The sequence below is a fragment of the Chrysemys picta genome, chromosome 22 (genome assembly GCF_011386835.1).
Source record: "Chrysemys picta bellii isolate R12L10 chromosome 22, ASM1138683v2, whole genome shotgun sequence".
In the NCBI taxonomy this organism is placed as follows: domain Eukaryota; kingdom Metazoa; phylum Chordata; order Testudines; family Emydidae; genus Chrysemys; species Chrysemys picta.
Window position 1 is genome coordinate 2,765,215 of NC_088812.1, and position 18,294 is coordinate 2,783,508.

Sequence of the window (18,294 nt, forward strand, 5' to 3'; positions counted from 1 at the left end):
GGAATTCCCCATTAGGCAGCACCAAGGCAAGGCCCCTGTACACCCCGTGTGTCGAGTACCTTCACCTTCCGCCCCTGTACACCCAATCCAGCCCCACTGCTCCATTTGTCCCGCCCGCCCTCTGGATGTGGAGAGAAGGGATCAGACTGATCCAGGCTGGAATCACAGCAATGGGTGTAGGAGCCAAGTCCTTTAATTTCCAGAGTGGGATTAGAACCCTGGATCCTGGGCGAGTGCTGTGCTGGCCGGAGGAGCTGGGATCCCAGCCCCACTTCTGACTTGTGCATTGATTGGCAGAGGGAAGGGGAGTCCTTGGGCTCGAGGTCAGAACTTCACAGCTGACGCCGGGTCTGCAATGGATCTGCCAAACAGACCCCAGATCCGAGCCAGAACGGAGTCCACGTGCCAGGAGCGAATTTGTCTCTTAGAAAAGGCGGGGTGACCACAAGGGGGCAAAGGTTGGTGGCCTGAGGTTAACCTCGGAGCTGCATGCCACCGATTAACTGGAACTCCGGCCCAGCGAGCCAGGCAGAACTGCCCTACTCCAGCAGCCAGTGCCCAGGGGAACTCCAGCGCCTACCCCACTTTGCCCGGTCCCAGAAGCCACATGCCATCCCCTCCTGGGGGGTGAGGGGTCCAAAATGCATCTTCGTGAAACCAACAGGACGAGTGGAGCTTCCCAGCCTCTTGGCCCTCCCCTCCCCATCCCTTGGAGCAAAACCCCACTGAATGTCGTCCGTGCCTATAGGGTGAGCCCCGCTCCCACTCCACCAGCCTCAAGAAGTTATTCCAGGGAGCATCCCAGCGTGGCTGTTGGGTGCACAGAGACAGATGCATTTGAGGTCCCAATCATCACATGCGATCTGTAACATATTGCAAGTCCCCAGATACCTTCCCACCCCGGACTCCCCCTCTCCCAGCACTTGTCCTGCTTTAATTCTCTCTGGTTGTGTGTGCATAGTACATGTGTGATGTGACCCCACAATGCTCTACCTGCTTGTGTCAGAAAATATCAGTGCATTTGGTTGTTGGGATAGTTAAAAATATATAACCCTGATATTGACGAATAACCATTGAGTTCCCAATTGGATGAGCCCGGCTTGTTCGTTTCCTTTATGTTCGTTTCCCCTTTTTCAGGGATGGCTGGTGGGTGGAGATTGTTGGGTGGCTTCCATGCTGTGATTTGTTAAGAGTGTTATCATTCATTGTCATGGTTGAGTTTCATTATTTGTATTAATATTATTTATCATTTATTTATATTAAATTATTAACAACACTATTAATTCATTAACATTCATTTTATTCTTAATAGCATCTAATGCATTATAATTATTATATTTATTTATTGTGTATTATAATTATCATTATTTGGTATTGTTTATATTAATAGTATGTGTTATATTACTATTATTTATTAATATGCATTGCAATATCATTTATTATTTATCAGTGGTATTATTGGTTATATCATTGGTTTAATAATACTATGCATTATCATTTATTTATCTTATAACAATTATTAATAGGATTATGTATTATAATAATTTATCTATTATTTATTAATATTATGCATTGCTGCTATTTATCATTAGTTATTAATTAATGGCATGGTGAATAATAATAATTAGTATGATTGGTTGTTATAAACAGTTGCTATTCATTGCTAAGAATGATCACAATTGATGGTGTTGTTATTATTTTATTAATACTTTATTGAGTTCTCCGTGTATTTTGTTTTAGTTGTGAGTTGGTGGGTTAATCATGTGCGTGGAGTTGATGTTTCCCTGGGTTGTTCCCCTGCGGTGCTGCGTGGATTCAGGCACACGCCCAGGGCCGTCTCCCCTGGGGGTGGGGATCTCCCCTCTTGCGCCCACAGGTAGCGCTCACCTCTCCTTCCCTTCATCCCTCAGAACAACTTCATCAACCTGAGCTTCCTGCGGCTCTTCCGTGCTGCCCGCCTCATCAAACTCCTGCGTCAGGGCTACACCATCCGCATCCTGCTGTGGACCTTCGTCCAGTCCTTCAAGGTGACTGGGGCCGGGGGGCTGGGCCAGGGGGCCAGGAACCCAGCGACTGACCCGTCGTGACTGCCCAAGGTTTAGCGTATGCGGGCTGGACCCTTGGCTCTGAAGATGTATTGATTCCATATCCGTCTGTTTGTCCCCGTACAGACCCCTCTGTCTATCTCTTTCTGTCTATCCCCATAGAAACCCATCCATCCACTTGTACTCTGTCTATCCAGCCATCCCATACACACCCTTCCATCCGTCCGTCCCCATACACATCTATCTATCTGTCTATCCCCATTCACCCCCTCTATCTATCCCCATACACCCCCTCTATCTATCTATCTATCTATCTATCTATCTATCCCCATTCACCCCCTCTATCTATCTATCTATCTATCTATCTATCTATCTATCTATCTATCTATCTATCCCCATTCACCCCCTCTATCTATCTATCTATCTCTCTATCTATCCCCAGACATAGGGTTACCATATTTCCACAAGCAAAAAAGAGGACACTGGGGGGGAGGAGCCCTGCTCTAGCCCCGCCCCTGCCCCGCCCCCATCCACTCCCTCCCACTTCCCACCCCCTGATTGCCCCCCTCAGAACCCTCAACCCCCCCCCCCCCGCTCCTTGTCCCCTGACTGCCCCCTCCTGGGACCCCTGCCACTAACTGCCCCCTAGGACCCCACCCCCATCTAAGCCGCCCTGCTTCTTGTCCCCTGACTGCCCCCTCCTGAGAACCCCCTACGACCCTACCTGTCCCCTGACTGCCCCGACCCTTATCCACACCCCCACCCCATATTCACACCCCTGCCCCCAGACAGACCCCCGTGGACTCCCATGCCCTATCCAACTGCTCCCCGCCCCTTGACAGGACCCCCAGAACTCCTGACCCATCCAACCCCCTCTGCTGCCTGCCTCGATCCCTCTCCACACCCCTGCCGCCCTGACAGCCCCCCCAGAACTCCCGACCCATCTAACCCCCCCTGCTCCCTGTCCCTGACTGTCCCAACCCCTCTCCACACCCCTACCCCCCTGATAGACCCCCTGACACACACCCCCCGTCCCCTGACCAGGACCAGCTTTAAAGAGCCCAGGAATCGGGCTGCACTCCGGCCGGGGTTGCGGGGCTTGGGGCCGGGCCGGAGGTGCTCGGCCGGGGCTGGGCCGGCGCGCTCGGCCGGAACCGGGGCCGCCGCCGCTGGGGCCCGAGCCGGGGCCGCCGCCGTTGGGGCCGGAGCCGCCACTCAGCCCGGGCCGGAGGGAGCCGCTCGGCCAGGGCCGCGTCTCCCCAGAGCTCTCCTCTTCGCGCTTCCCCTGCCCCAGCTTACCTGCTGCCGCCTCCTGCTTCTTTTCAGACTTCCCGGGAAGATCTGATTCGCGGGAAGCAGGGGAGGGGGAGGAGCAGGGGGCGGAGCGTTCAGGGGAGGGGGGCAGGGGGAAGACAGCTGCGGGGCTGGACAGCGTGGTAACGCTGCAGGGGATGGGGGGAGCCGGGAAGGGGCTTTGGGTGCCCAGCGGTGCTTGGCCGCCGTTTTTCTGTCTATAAATAGCCGACTGGGGGGGAAATCCCGGACATTTTTAGATTTTTAAAAATCCCCCCCGGACAGCTATTTATAGACCGAAAAGCCGGACATGTCCGGGAAAATCCGGACATATGGTAGCCCTACCCAGACACACACACCCTCTCTATCTATCTATCTATCTATCTATCTATCTATCTATCTATCCCCATCCACCCCCTCTATCTATCTATCTCCACACACCCCCTCTATCTATCTATCTATCTATCTATCTATCTATCTATCTATCTCAAAGTGTCTCAGCAGGGTGGCATCCAGGTGCTATTCCCACCCCCTGGCCCTGGTGAAGCAATGACAGCCTTCCTCTGGTTTCAGTAGGCTGTGGATTGGGTCGGGGTTGCTGTGGTGGCAGGTCTCTTCCCCGTCTGTGCCTTCCCCGTGCTGAGTGCTGGAGGAGACACAGTGAGGAGAGAAGCTCCCGGCATGCTCCCCCTGTGATCCAGCCAATGGTGCACATGAGGGGTGTGAGGTGGATTTTGCTGCATTATATGGAGAGGCAGCCGCTGGCCTAGTACAGGGGGAAGCTATTAGCCTGGCGGGGCACAAGGTTTAAAGCCCCCTATGAGTGACGTGCCCTGCTCTGCTTCTCTCCCTAGGCCCTTCCCTATGTCTGTCTGCTGATTGCCATGCTCTTCTTCATCTACGCCATCATCGGCATGCAGGTGAGTGCCAGGCAGGCCAGCTCGGGGGGGGGGGGGGGGGGGGGGCAGGACACCGTCACAGGCGGTGCGGAGTCCGGGCGTGGGAGTCCCAGCACTAGTGCCTTGGATTGGGAGTGAATCCTCCACACACATGGGGGTCAGGACTGTACTGGGCTCCAAGCCAGGCATGTCATTCTGTGCCTGGGTGCGAGAGCAGGCTGTCTGCAGGGGAGAGATGAGGCCCCATCCCCATTGCTGTCTGAGGGCGCTCTGCCTTTGCAGGTGTTCGGTAACATTGGCATCGAAGACGAAGAGGAGGACTCGGCTATCACAGAACACAACAACTTCCGCACCTTCTTCCAGGCCCTCATGCTTCTGTTTAGGTGAGACCCTGTCCCTGGCAGAAGCTGGAGTGAGCAGAGTTCCAGGTCCCATCCCCACTACAATTGCAAGGAAACTGACCTCCTGGGATACCTTGCGCTAATGCAATGGGTTGTCCAGCTGGTAATTAGCCCCCAAGCCCCACCCCAGAGCTGGCTGCACCTCAGCGCCAGGTGGGGGATCCGAGTATAAACAGCTGGAAAAAACCCATCCCTGTAAGCGCTTTAGGCTGAATGATGCTGCAGACGTGCCAAGCGTCATTCCTGGCACCCAGGTGCTGAGGGACTGGGACAGAGCTGCCTGGGTTGCTCCCCCCGCCCTGCCCTGCCTTCCCAACACATGTCCCCCTCCCTCTCTGTGCGGCTGCAGGAGCGCCACTGGTGAGGCCTGGCACGAGATCATGCTGGCCTGTCTGAGCGGGAAACCCTGCGACGAGAACTCGGGCATCAAGGAGCACGAGTGTGGCAACGAGTTCGCCTATTTTTATTTTGTCTCCTTCATTTTCCTCTGCTCCTTCCTGGTGAGTCTGCGGGGAGCTGGGCAGGGAGCAGCAGGGGCGCACGTGCGCCGCCGGAGTCGTGAGTGTGCTGGCGTGTGCGGCATGCGTTGACAGGTGGATATGTGTGGCTTAGCATGTGTGCATGCTGCGTGTATGAGCTGTGAGGCTATTTGTAGGTGTGTGCACATCGGTGTGAGTGCTCTGTGCGCACCTGGGGGAGTTGTGTTCACGTGTGTATATGTGCGTGCATAATGGCACATGCACGAGTTGTGTGTGATGACTTGTACGTGTGGGTTTGCATGTGAGCAGATGTGTGCAGATGTATATGCCCATTGGCATGTGTGTACACGTGCTGCGTGAGTACACGCGTGTGCACATTGGCATGTGTGTACGCAGTGTATGATGACAGGTGTGTGCATAGTGGCATGTGTGTGCTGCCTGAGTAAAGGAAAGATGTGGAGTGGGAGAATGACCGAAAACGTGAGCGAGAGACACACGGAAAGAGGAGGCGTTGGAGCGCTCAGAGCCCTGCCGTGGCAAGGACTGCAGGATTTCACCCCTGGGTTCTTGTCTGCACTGGAGTACTTGTTCAGTATGCTCTGTCTCTGTCTGTCCCCCCCCTCCACGCCCCAACCCATCCTGCTGCAGATGCTGAACCTCTTTGTGGCCGTCATCATGGACAACTTTGAGTACCTGACCCGAGACTCCTCCATCCTGGGGCCCCACCACCTGGACGAGTACGTGCGTGTGTGGGCAGAGTACGACCCCGCCGCTTGGTAAGGACCTCCCCCTCATCCCGCACCTCCTGCCCCTGCCCAGCATCTGGGGATCCCTTCCCTCCCTCGAGGGGAAGATTTGTCCATGTCTGCGGGGGAGCCGAGATGAGCCTCCTTGATCAGCAGAGAACTGACTTTGTGAGGGCTGGGGGAAGGGGGTGGGGAGCAGAAAGAACTAGGTCAAGGAGGAGTGGGATCTAGTTGTCAGAGCCTGGTTGGGGCTGGGTGTCAGGACTCCTGGGTTCTATGCCCAGCTCGGGAAGGGGAGTGGATACCGGACCCAGGTGCCTTCGCTCTAATCCACTATTCCAGGGATCAGCCGTTACTTGGCTTGATTCAGTGCCATGGGTATACTGGGCTAGATGGCCTACTCTGGACAATCCAGCACAGACATCGGCTCCGATTCCTGGGTTCTTGTAGGGTCTGAAGTTTCCAGGCCCATCTGGAAGTTTCTAAGGCTGGGGGAAGAGGGTGCAGGGCACCCTGGGGTCCAAGCACCATGGGAAGGAGCCATCAGCCAGCATCTCCTTTGCAGTGGGGGGCGGGGAAGGGGTTGGATCCTAGTTGGTACCCTGGTTTGCTGGGTAGCCACTGCCTTGGGTTAGTTCCTGGACAAAGATGGACAGAGCCTCCTAGAAGCAGCCCTTGTTAGTCATACAGAACAGTAAGTTATCTGCCCGGCTGCCTCCTTCCATCCCCTAACAGATCATCGCCCTCTGGCCTGCAGGCCGGGGCTGTGTTCCTCCGGTGGCCAGGAGGGGCAGCACATGGGGGCCTGTCTCATGGCTGAATGCCAGCTCTCAGGGGCAGGTGCTGCTCCCATGCGCTGGCACAGCACAGCTGGCACGGAGATTAGAGCAAACCCCTCCCACATCATCTGTCCAGGATCAGATTCGGGGCAGACAGGACCAGTTCCCACTCAGCACTGACCCAGCTGTACGCTAGCGAGACCGGATCCCAAAGCCCGTCCACCCCTCCTGGGCTGGCTCTGTGTCCCCCTCGGGGCCCTGCACACGCAGGTTCTTGGCTCTTGTTGCTGTTTAATGTTTCCTTTTTCAATTTTAGGTTTTTGCAGCTGGATTCTCTCCAACCCTCCCCCCCCTTCCCAAGCAAACTGAAGGGCCCTAGGGTGTCCTGGGGATGTCCCGTGGTGCCCCGGGCTATCCCATTATTACTGCACATTGGGAAGTGGGTAACAGCTTGCAGAAGAGACGGCTGGATGGAAAACACAGGGCTGTTTTCCTCCCACGCCCCGATGAGTCCCCATATGCTCTGCAGAGACCCCACGCAGTCAGAGCTAGGTGACACAATCAGCACCGCCAGGGAGAGGCCGCTAGCTAGACACAGGGCCTTAGGGGATGTACCCCCACCCCGGCTCCGTGATGTTATGACTCCTCTGCCCCGGTGTATCCTCTGGAGCCGGAAACTGCGCTGGGGCCGGGCTGGCGCTGCACCGTTGAGGCACTGGAGTGGGGCGGTGTGCCCCTGCGGAGGATTCCTGGAGTGTTGTGTTCGGTTCTGTGCCATGGGGCCGCCACCCCAGGCGTTGTGCTGTCCCACGTCGTCCCTGTGCCCTGTTCCGTTTCTAGGAAATGCCCGTTGTTTCCAGGTTTAAGGTGTTTGTCTACGCTGCCAACCCTACCTGGCAAGCCCTGCCAAGCCCAGCAGGAGGAGCTCCCAACCGGCCCCTGAGTCCGATCTCGTGCCACTGGGGGGTAGACATAACCCTGCCCCCGCCTTGGCACGAGGGTCCTTTGCATATGAGTGACACCCCTCCCCCAGGAAAAAGAAAGCAAAATGTCGGGTCCTGATCCCAAACCCCTTGGAGTCAGTGGCAGCCTTTGCATTGACTTCACTGGGCTTCGCATCAGGCCTTTGGGGCTGAAAACAGAGCAGGGAGTCTGGAGCCCAGGTTCTGTCCCCAGCTCGGGATGGGATGTGGGGTCTCGAGGGTTAGAGCAGAGGGGGCTGGGAGCCAGGACTCGGGGTCTGTCGCCAATTCTGCTGATGGCTCCCTGGGTGACCTTGAATAAATCCCTGTCCCCAACCCTGCAGCTCTATGCCTCAGTTTCCCCAATAACAGACCCACCTCCCAGGACATCTTAGCCAGCTGTGGTCTGTCAGCAGCTCAGTAGTCGCCATTTTAACACTAGGCCTCTACTCTGCCAAGGCCAAGCACTCCCAGCTCCCACTGGAGCCCACAGGAATGCGTGTCCAACCCCCCACCTCCAAGGTAAATCCAGGCAGTATTGCCTTAGCTGGCCTGGGCACCCATTCCTGGCAGCCTTGCTGTGATCTATGTGTTCATGACAGTTTGTGTGTTTCTCGCCCTGTAGCATCTGCACTAACCCCCTGTATTCTTCTTGCAGTGGCCGAATTCATTATAAGGATATGTACAGTTTATTACGGGTTATATCTCCCCCACTGGGCTTAGGCAAGAAATGCCCTCATAGGGTTGCTTGCAAGGTTTGATTTACACTAAAACCTGCTAGCATCAACGGAATGAATGTTGCTTATGGTTTCTTGAATATATATATTTCATATATATATATACACACACATCTCGGTATCCTGCACTTTTCAAGGAGTAACCCAGTCCCGTCCTTAGCACACAGAATGCATACGAGGATGCCGTCCGCCCAGTACCGCATGGAGCATCTCGGTGATTTTGAACCCTTTCTGCTTGCTGTCAGCTGAAGCTAGGCACTGAGGATCTGTACCACTGTATCTCTACACACACCCCTCCACCACCCTTCGCACATTGAGTTTTTTCATCTGGAGAGGACGGAAACTGCATTGACACCTCTGCCATTTATCCCTTCCCTTCCCGCCCCTGTCCACCACCTTCCCACCCCCCGCCCACCACCTTCTCCAGCATTGGCAAAGAGGCGTGCTCTAAGCTAAATCTCTTTCTCTCTGTCCTGTTCTTTGCTACAAAGACGGCCGATCCTGCAGTCTTCCCTCCCAGAACACCAGGAGGAATTTTGGCTAAAGGACTCCAGGAACCCAGCAAATCACTTAAGCATGTGCCTCCACTAATTTCTCTTAAGCAAGGACAGAATGCAGTGCCCCCTGAAGGCAATGGACAAACTGCCATTGATTTCATTGGGCAGTGGATGGATGGGCGCTTAAGTGCTTTGCTGAATCAACTGTTCCCCCCACCCCCAAAGTTGGCTAGTTACACAGAGGAATGAAAGATGTGTGAGCTCTCACTCTTTCTGCTGAGAAGCAGCAAAGTAATCTTGGCATTTTTTTCTTCCATTTTTTTTCCGTCCTTTCTTTTTAAATTGATTTAAAATATTTTTTTCTTCTTTGCATCTCTCTCTTGTCTATTTTTTCGTGCCTTTTTTTTTTTTTTTCTTTCCGCTACCAGGGGCCGGATGACTTTCACGGATATGTATGAGATGCTGAGGCATATGTCTCCACCCCTTGGGTTAGGGAAGAAATGCCCACCCCGGGTTGCTTATAAGGTAGAATAAATTAAAAAGACAAAAACATGCAAATCAAATTCACTTAATTTTTTTTTTAATTTTTTTTAACCAAAACATTTTTTTAAAACTCAGCCTATACAATATCTTTTTATACATTTCTTTGTGTTTTTTTTCCTTGATCAAATCTCTTAAATAGTACGGTGTGTCCGTTTGAGTCCGTTAGCATTTCATGTTTCAGAGACTCCATTATGGCAAGGCAGCTGGGGTGGGTAAGAACTGAAGTCCAAGGTGCATGTTAATTCTCTACAAACCCCTTTTTAAGGATTCCTTCTTCCCTTCCTTTTTTTATTCGGTGGAAGAGACATTGCTTTAAAACGTTGAATTCCCCCACTCCACCCCTGTCAAACCCTTCTCTGTAGGATGATCTGTACAGCTCTGACCGACCTGTCACGTCTCAGTCATTAAAGATTTCCTCAGTGGGTGGGAGACAGGTGGCTGGAAATTGAAAGGTTCCAGTTCAAAGCAGGACAGTGGGAAGAAGTCAGGGGTCATATATCCCTTGTGGGCCTGATCTAGAACCCATCGAAGTCAGTGGGAGACTTTCCACTGAGTTCGTTGTGCTTTAGGTCAGGCCCAGGATGAGAATCCAATAGGTTGGCCAGGGAAGGAAAGGCGATTCAGGTGATACAGTGGCACCATGGCTCAGAGTATCTGGTCCATTCCTTTCCCGGAATGATCAGTGAGGACTGATGGCAAGTCCTGGAGTGGGAGGGAACAGTAAAGGCAGTGAATTTTAAAGGGTCGCTCTCATTAGCATCAGAGGAGCTCATAGACATCACAGTCAAGATCGGGGATCGTTGTCCTTGGCGCTGTATAAACATACAGGTCAGAGTTTTCAAAAGAGCTCAGCACCGATTTAGAGTCTGTTTACACAGAGACATTGACTGGTATAACGCCCCATGTGGACCCTCGAATTCCGACATCAGAGTGCCTTTCTCTGGGTTATTTGGCACAAGCAACAGAAACCAGACCAAGGCCCTCTGCTTACGGAATAAGAGTTGGGAGTTGCAGTGGTGTGACGCTCGCGGTATGGGTATACCAGCGTAGTTACGCTGGGAAATTGCCCCAGGTAGACGAGCGCTCGGGCACTGAAATAAGTAGCCGTATTTTCAAACATTCTGACGCCTACCCAGGAGAGAACTGCTGAGTTCTGGCCTTGTTGGACAATCTGGGTCCAGTGGTGAGCACTGGGAAATCTGGCCAACGCTTAAGTTTCACCCAGTCTACCATCCATAGGCGTTCCCCGTGATTTCTCAGGGTTCCAGTAGAAGCTGTTTCCTTGGATGCGAGGATCCGACTGCAGTGTTTCCAACATTGCCGCTGCGGGTTAGATCCTGGAAGTGAAATTGGCTCTTGGAGGCAGCTGTGCCTAGTGATTCAGGCAGCATGCTGGGGTGCAGCAGAACTTGGTTCAGTTCCTTGCAGTGTCTTAGACTTGCTGGGTGAACATAAGCTAGTCCCGGCTCTGTGCCTCGGTTTCCTCACTTCCAAAGTATGAGACGCGAAACACCCTCAGTGGTAGAAAGGAAATTAGATGCTTCGTGTCTTTGTGATTTGTAACCTAGACCCACGATTTGTTTTCAAAATATCAGATTTGTTTGGCTTTTTTTGGCCTGACAATGACCAGTGACCCCGTATTTCTGACCACAGTGCATTGTGGGAGATCCAGCACTCTCTCCCGCAGTGTAGTGGTGGAAGCTGAGGAAAGGGCGCACCGGGGTCTGAGCTGCTAAGTTAACTCGAGTTATAACTCAAGCATTGCCCCATCCACACGCCCAAACCCCACAACTTGTCAGCTGCTAACATGACCCTTCTGTAATGTGGCTGCAGGCTAGCGCTGCTCGAGTGCCGCTGATCCATTGCCGTCTCATAATTCCCCCTCGTGTGCCCAGAACGGACCGACCATTCGCTGGAAAAGAATCCTTAAAGTGGCCTAGCTTATTGCGGTACAGAGAACCATGGCATGCACCCCAAAAGTCCTAGCGACACCCACCGATGTGTGGGTGCTGCAGCGCGAGTGTTATGGTCGCTCTCCGTCAAGCTGGGTTGACTCAAGAGAAGTCACTTGTGGATAACTCGGGCTAACTGCCGTGAAGACCTGCCCAAGGCCTAAAGGTGTGGTTTGAAACGTAGCTAAAGATGTAACAAGATCCTATTGCTGGAAGTTGAAGCTAGACAGGTGTAGATTTAGGCACACGTAATTAACCGTTGGCACGATTTACCAAGGCTTGGGATGGATTCTCCAGCATTGGCCGTGTTTAAATCAAGATTGGATGTTTTTTTTCTAAAATATCGGCTTGAGTTCAAACAGGAATTAATTCAGGGAAGTCCCGTGGCCTGAGTTCTACGGGAGGATCAAACCGGATGGTTGAAATGGGCCCCTCTGGCCACAGGATCTAGGATTGAAATTCTATGAAAAACCAGTGGGAAAGGCTGTGTGGACTTGAAACCAGGCTGGGTTTGGTTTAGCTCAAGTCAGTGACCCGGAGCGGTGGCCTCAGGGCTTGTCGGCAGAGGGAAGTTCTTGTGGAATCTGGCAGAGTGTGAATTTGGCAGTGTGGCCTAGAGGGGAGAGCTGGGTTCCAGCTCTGCCGGGTGATTGTGGGCCAGTCGCTTCCCCCTCTCTGTGCCGCAGTGATGATGAGACTGACCTCGGTGGTTACCTGCTTTGCGATCTGCTGGAGAAGAGCTCGGCGGTGTTGTTATCCCTCTAGCTGCAGCGGAATAGGGATGCTGTGCCGGTCACTCTCCCCACAGAGACAAGCAGAGAAATCAGTGGGCTTCCACGTAGGTGCAGGGCTCTACCCACGTGATCCGCTTGGCAGGAGCTAAATTCATCCCTGGGATTAAGCAGGTGAAGCTGCAGCAGTGTCCGTTGAAGATGAGTCTGCTCAGGCCAGAGCTGAACATGGTGCCAATGTCAGAGCCCAATCGCTGGTGATCTCCAGGCTCGCTCACAAGGCCTAGGGCACGCGATAGGTCTTCTCAGAATGGCGCACCCAGCAGGTGTCTTAGCTCTGGCGCGTCACTTCCTTTGAAAGCCCCCGTTCTCTGCCCGCAAAGCTGGTCCCCATCTGTAATCAGCCCTCTGGGGAACTAAGATCCTCCACCAGAGACAATATTAACAGCTACTAACTTTCTCTCTCGCCCCCTTTTCATCCCCGGACTCCTTTCTCTGTCAATGCAGTTCTAACCTGTCTAGCAGCTTCTCTCCTCTTCCCGTCACATTCAGTCTTTCCCATCTCTGGTTCAACCCTCGCCTCCATTCTCTCCCCCTGCCCCCACTCCTGCCTTTCCCCCGGCTTTGGAGGGTTCCCATTTATGACTGTGGATCCATAACCCACTGCTTCCCCCTCATTGCTCCTTCAGCCACCCAGAGCTCACCATGTCTCTCCCCCATGCGTGGTGTCCCTGTGCGTCTGTCTGTCCTTGCCCAATAGGGTGCAGCCCATTGGCAAAATGCATTGTCCCGACACCAGGCTTGGGAAGGCTGGTCCCGGGGTGCGTTCTCAGAAGCAGAGAGTTTGCTCCTGCCCCTATCCCAGGCTGCCAGGCAGACTAGAACCTGAGTCCTTCCAGCACCTGAACCACAGGCCTCTCCCATCTGAGCTAAAGGAACAGCTCCCGCTGCTGCAGGGCCCGCCAGGATCACACGCAGCCGGGTGGCAGGGGCTTCTAAGGACCAAGTTGTGTCAGGGCCTGACTCTCGCATCCACTTTAGGCCAGGTCGATGAGCTATCCTGGCAAGCCTGCCTGCTGGAGACGCAGCGCCTGCCGAGACAGCTTAGCCCAGTTCCCCAAATGAAATCAGCCATATTGGCAAAAGACTTCTCTGCCGGTGTCACCATGTCGAGACGAGGGCTTTTGCCGATGTAGAAATCGCGCTAAAAAAAATCACATCCCTAAGTGTTGTTACTGGGTCGGCAACATTTTCTGGCGTGAGGCTGAGCCTGGCTCCCCACGCTGACACCCGTTTAACGCCGTCGGGGTGTGGTTTTGTTACCATTCCTAGTAGGGCCACTGCTACATGGATGTGAAGGTGCCTTGTGGCTATTCCCATGTGGGAAGGGGAATAAGCCATATTGACACAAGGCGCCTTTATCTTGGTAGAATTGCATCGTACTAGGGAGCGTGCTGGTGTAGGGAAAGTCACACCCCTACATGATGTGCTATTACTAGGACAAACACTGTGTAAACCGGGCCTAAATGGGAATCAGGACTGTAGTGCCTTCGATCCCACAATGATGGGCACTGCAGAGACGCTGAAGAGAGCCCAGTGAGGTATGCATGAAGGAAAGGAGGTGTAGGTCTGAGTTCTGGGGGGCAAACAGGATGGTTTGAAGAGGCTGGCACAGCTCTGTCGGGTTCCCAGCTCTTCACATCCCTGACTGACCAAGTTATGCCAACAAAAGCCTGTAACATTAACCTGGCCTTGTCTGTGCCTCCTACTTTCTGAGCCTTTAGAGTTACGCCCAGGTCACATTTTCCTCCAGCACCACAAGGGCTGGGAACTTCCTTTTTTCTTTTGCACAAAAGCTGAGGTTGTCCCATGACTCCCAGAGCTGGGGCTTTAAGAGAGATGGCAGCATGGAGCAGCTCAGGGCAGTCAAGGGTTCTACCCTGGGACTTCACACTGGAAATTGACTGAGGTGTTTGTCCTGGTGCAACCACATTGGTTAGGGGAGTGGGTTTTAACGACTGTAGCTATAACAGTAGAACTCCTAGTGTGGACACAGCTATACTGAGATAAGAGCATCTCAAACCAGTATAACTTACTGCCTTTCCCTTATGTGAATAGCTTTATTGGTATAAGCAACTTTATACAGTGCGTCCACACTAGGGGATTGTACTGCATTAGCTGGACCCATCAGAAAAGGAGAAGGCCGATGTATATGATGCTAGTGGAGCTGTGGGACTGAGGACTCGTCTCTCTTCCTGCATCTGGGAGGAGGGTGATGTCTAGTGGTTAGAGCAGGGAATCAGGACTCCCAGGTTCTGTTCTTGGCTAGGGGAGGGAATGTGGTTAGAGGATTGAATTGAGTGAACTCCCAGGTTCTATTCCCAGCTCTGCCATTTGCTCACTTCCCCTGGCTGTGCCTCAGTTTCCCCATTTTACAGAGCTCCTCAGACAGCAGGTGCAATAGGTTTGCACCATGCTGTTTTTACTCAGTAGCCTCTCCTCAGCCTGCCCATCAGTCCTTGCTCCTCCGCTCCCCTCACTCTATCTAAAACTCTCCATTCAGTCCACCTGGGTATCTCATGCCCGCTGAGTCTTTTCCGCGCCCTCCCGTTCACCCCCTTCTCCCTTGGCTCACTCCTCCATGACAGCTGCTGTCCAGAAAACCATTGCGAGAGGAGTAGTGGTGCCCCCGCAAAGGGGTCTTGGCTGATTGTGTTCCCCTCACCTGGAGCTGAGAATCCAGGCAGCTCCATCCCACACCCAGCCTGGTCCCTTCTACCTCAAGAGAACCGTGTTATGGGCCATCCTGCCCGGTGCTGGGTGCTTGCCCGATGAGAGCACCATGCTGCACCCAGCCTTGTGGGTGACCTGGCTCTTCCAGGGTCTCTCGACAAGGTTAGCAGGTAACATGGTTTGGCCTGTCCATGTCTCCCTCCCTGCAGAGCCATGCATGTGCCAAGGCGTTCTGGGAAAATCCGGGCCCATATCCTATCATGCTTTTCCATGGAGGATTGTGGGTGCTTTTCACACAGTGCAATGCATTTTGGGAAGGGCTGGCAGAGACCTGGGAGGCTGGGTGTGTCCAACCATGGATAATACCATGGCCACATCTGGGTAATCAGGCAGGGTCCTGTTTGCAACTGTATCCGGGGGACCAGCGACGATACAGCAACTCCAGCCCAAGTGGGATTTGAACCTAGATCAGGGATGTGGCAAACGTCCCATGATCCGAACCACAGAGCAGTGATCAGGATCACCTAACACTATTGCTGGGGCCTTGGGGTGCCCAATCGCTGACAGGTTGAAAACAGCACAGGCGAAAGTGTCCTGAGCCCGGAGGGGGAAGATGGGGGCTACTTCCCCAAACCATGGGGCAGTGTGGAGCTGCACGCCCGCTCACTCTAATCCCGGAAACAGCACCTCCGTGCTTAATGCTGATCTCTGCAGATCCCCGTTTTCTGGACGTCACGCTCGGATGGACCTTCATGCTAATTTTCTCTTCATCCTCCCTGTCTGTCCTACTCCCCCCTCTCTCTCTGTCTTTTTCCCTTCTTGTTTTGCTGTCCCACCCCCACCTTTGTCAGTTACATCCCTTTAAAGACCGGAAGAGATCCCCCCTCCCCCCAACCCCATCTCCATATGGTCCACAGCCTTATCTTAGCTAATGCACTAACTGGTCGGCCACCGCCCAATCCAACCCTAAGCATCTTGTTGCCCAACAGCCTGAACTCTGAGGAATGCCGAGTGTCTGTCAATTTTTTCATTTCTTCCCTTCGCCCCTTGAGGACGCACCCATTCTCTGCACCGAGAGCACAAGCCTGCGGGCCTCTCACTCTAGAGCAGTCTAGCCCAGAGCTATGAATGAGTCTCGACGTATTAATGCTTCCTGCCGCATGCTGCATGCCGCTGCATGAGCCCTGGCGTGGCGCTGGCTTGCCTGGGCCCCGGAAGGAACGCGCTTTGTTGGATGGTACCGGCTGCAGTGAGCATTAACTAGCGCTCCCCTGTTTCCCTTTGCTGACGCCGAGTGCGCTGCTGCCTTGCAACGTGGACTTTGTGTTTCTTTCTTCGTTGATTTCTTTAGTTTGATTTTAATTTGTTTTTAAAGTCTGTGAGCCCTTTGGAAAGAACTCTGGGGAAGGCGGGGAGGGATGCAACCCAGAGAGCAGAGGTGGGATCTAGAGGTTGGAACAGGACTTCTGGGTTCTCTGCCCAGTTGTTGGAGGGGAGCGGTGTCTAGTGGTTAGAGAAGGGAGCTAGAAGCCAGGACTCCTGGGTCCTATTCCCAGATCTGCCACTGGCTCACTGTGTATAATGCGGAGACAGTTGCCTCAGTTTCCCCATCTCTAAAATGGGGACAATTCTGGCCCGCCCACCAGTGGCTGAGGTTTAATCCCCAAATGCCAGCAACACACTCTGAGGTCCTCAGCTGGACGGAGACAGGTATAGGCCAAGGATGCTTGTTGTAAAGGGAGTGCCTCATTCAGTGGCACTGGGCACCCACGTAGGCCCGTCAGCATCCAGAAGGGATGGGGGAGGGGTGTTGGTTAGCAAGAGCTGGGGATCCCCCGAGCACTGAACCAGGTGACACCTCAGAGTTCTCCCCAGGGCTCCCCTGTTTTGAAACTCACACTGGCCTCTGGGATGGGGGGGGCCATGAGGGTGACGCGCTTCTGCTTGCCCCTCTGCAGAGACTGCTCCGCATGGACTTGCCTGTGGCTGACGACAACACCGTCCACTTCAACTCAACCCTCATGGCTCTGATCAGGACCGCGCTGGACATCAAGATCGCCAAAGGCAAGTGTGAGGCTCTGGCACCTGGGGCAGTGGTGTTGGGGAGCTGTCTCCTCTGTGCAGGATGGGGTCTGACCGGCAGGGCCTTGCTCTGGAGACCCACCTTCAAAAGGAAATCCACAACTGCTCCAGCCCGGCCTCTCCCAGCAGGGGGCGGTGTATGGAACAGGGCAGGAACGCTGGCTGCTCCAGGGAGCAGGACAGTAGCCCTTTCACTGGGGATCTGATAGTTCGGGGCTCCGATGCCCAGCCGCTGACCTTCCCCCCGGCTTGTGCCTTCCAGGAGGAGCCGACAAGCAGCAGATGGACGCCGAGCTGCGGAAGGAGATGATGGCCATCTGGCCCAACCTCTCCCACAAGAACCTGGATCTCCTTGTCACCCCTCACAAATGTGAGCGCCCCTGCTTGTGCCCCGCGCTGTCCCCGAGCTCGCCAGACCGCCTGGCTTCCGCTATAGGGGCGGCCAGCCCCAGCCCTGGCATGGGAACTTCCCCAGGATGGGCGTCGCACGGCCCCCCATTAACCAGGTCACTGCTGCCCCGCAGGGTGAGCTGTGCAGGGCTGAGCTTCCCGTTCGCACCACGGGGGCTTGCGCTGGCCCACGCCCATTCTGTGCCTTGGGAGAGAGGTGTGTGCTGGTTAGAGCGGGGGGCTGGGAGTCAGGACTCCTGGGGTGTGGGAAGGGAGTGAGATCTAGTGGTTAGAGCATCAGGACTCCTGGGTTCTATCCCAATGTGCCGATGACTTCTGGCGAGCTGAGCCCTGGAGCCTCCCAGCCACTCAGCACGGAGGTCCGTCTGTCCGTCCATCCATCCCCAGAGATCTGTCTGGTCTGCAAAGCCCCTTATCTCTCTGGCTTCTCTACTCCTTGCTGTGCCCAGGGCCAAGACCTGTGTGGGCCCAGAGTCTGCGCCCACATCTTCCCCACCACCAGTGGGGCGCTCAGCTTTGGAGACCAGAGGCTGAGAGGGTTGTAATTCTGGGGGGAGTTGGGCTGCTTCATGCTGGGCCAGGGTGGGGCGGGGGGGGGCTGATAATGCTCAGCCTCTCTCCCTTCCTGCCTCCCCCAGCCACGGACCTGACAGTCGGGAAGATCTACGCCGCTATGATGATCATGGAGTACTACCGGCAAAGCAAGGCCAAGAAGCTCCAGGCCATGAGGGAGGAGCAGGTACGTCCCCCTGGGTTCAATTCCTGGCTCTTCCACTGACTCACTTGAGTAAGCCCCTTGGCCACTCTGTGCCTCGGTTTCCCCCTCACATTGGGCTGGTCCGGCAGACTCACCTCCTGGGAGCAGGAGGGTGGAGCTGCCTGTGAAGTGCATTGAGACCCTCAGGTGAAAGCCGCTACCACAGTGAAACGCTCCACCTCTGGGCTGGAGGTTTGAGCTCAGCCTCCCAGCCAGGGGGAAGGACGGTGCCCTGCCCAGGCTGGCT

The 18,294-nt window shown here is 54.4% G+C and overlaps 1 protein-coding gene across 2 annotated transcripts in view; it reads left to right on the plus strand.

The window, feature by feature from the left end:
* CACNA1A (calcium voltage-gated channel subunit alpha1 A) overlaps positions 1 to 18,294 on the plus strand; it is a 198,743-nt gene that overhangs the window by 156,280 nt on the left and 24,169 nt on the right. For both annotated transcript variants that reach the window (XM_065576443.1, XM_065576444.1), the window contains exons 34-42: positions 1,911 to 2,027; positions 4,193 to 4,258; positions 4,520 to 4,620; positions 4,988 to 5,138; positions 5,766 to 5,893; positions 9,267 to 9,363; positions 16,756 to 16,861; positions 17,142 to 17,249; positions 17,929 to 18,029. In XM_065576443.1, coding sequence (XP_065432515.1) covers positions 1,911 to 2,027; positions 4,193 to 4,258; positions 4,520 to 4,620; positions 4,988 to 5,138; positions 5,766 to 5,893; positions 9,267 to 9,363; positions 16,756 to 16,861; positions 17,142 to 17,249; positions 17,929 to 18,029 — 975 coding nt within the window. The remainder of the gene's footprint in view (positions 1 to 1,910; positions 2,028 to 4,192; positions 4,259 to 4,519; positions 4,621 to 4,987; positions 5,139 to 5,765; positions 5,894 to 9,266; positions 9,364 to 16,755; positions 16,862 to 17,141; positions 17,250 to 17,928; positions 18,030 to 18,294) is intronic.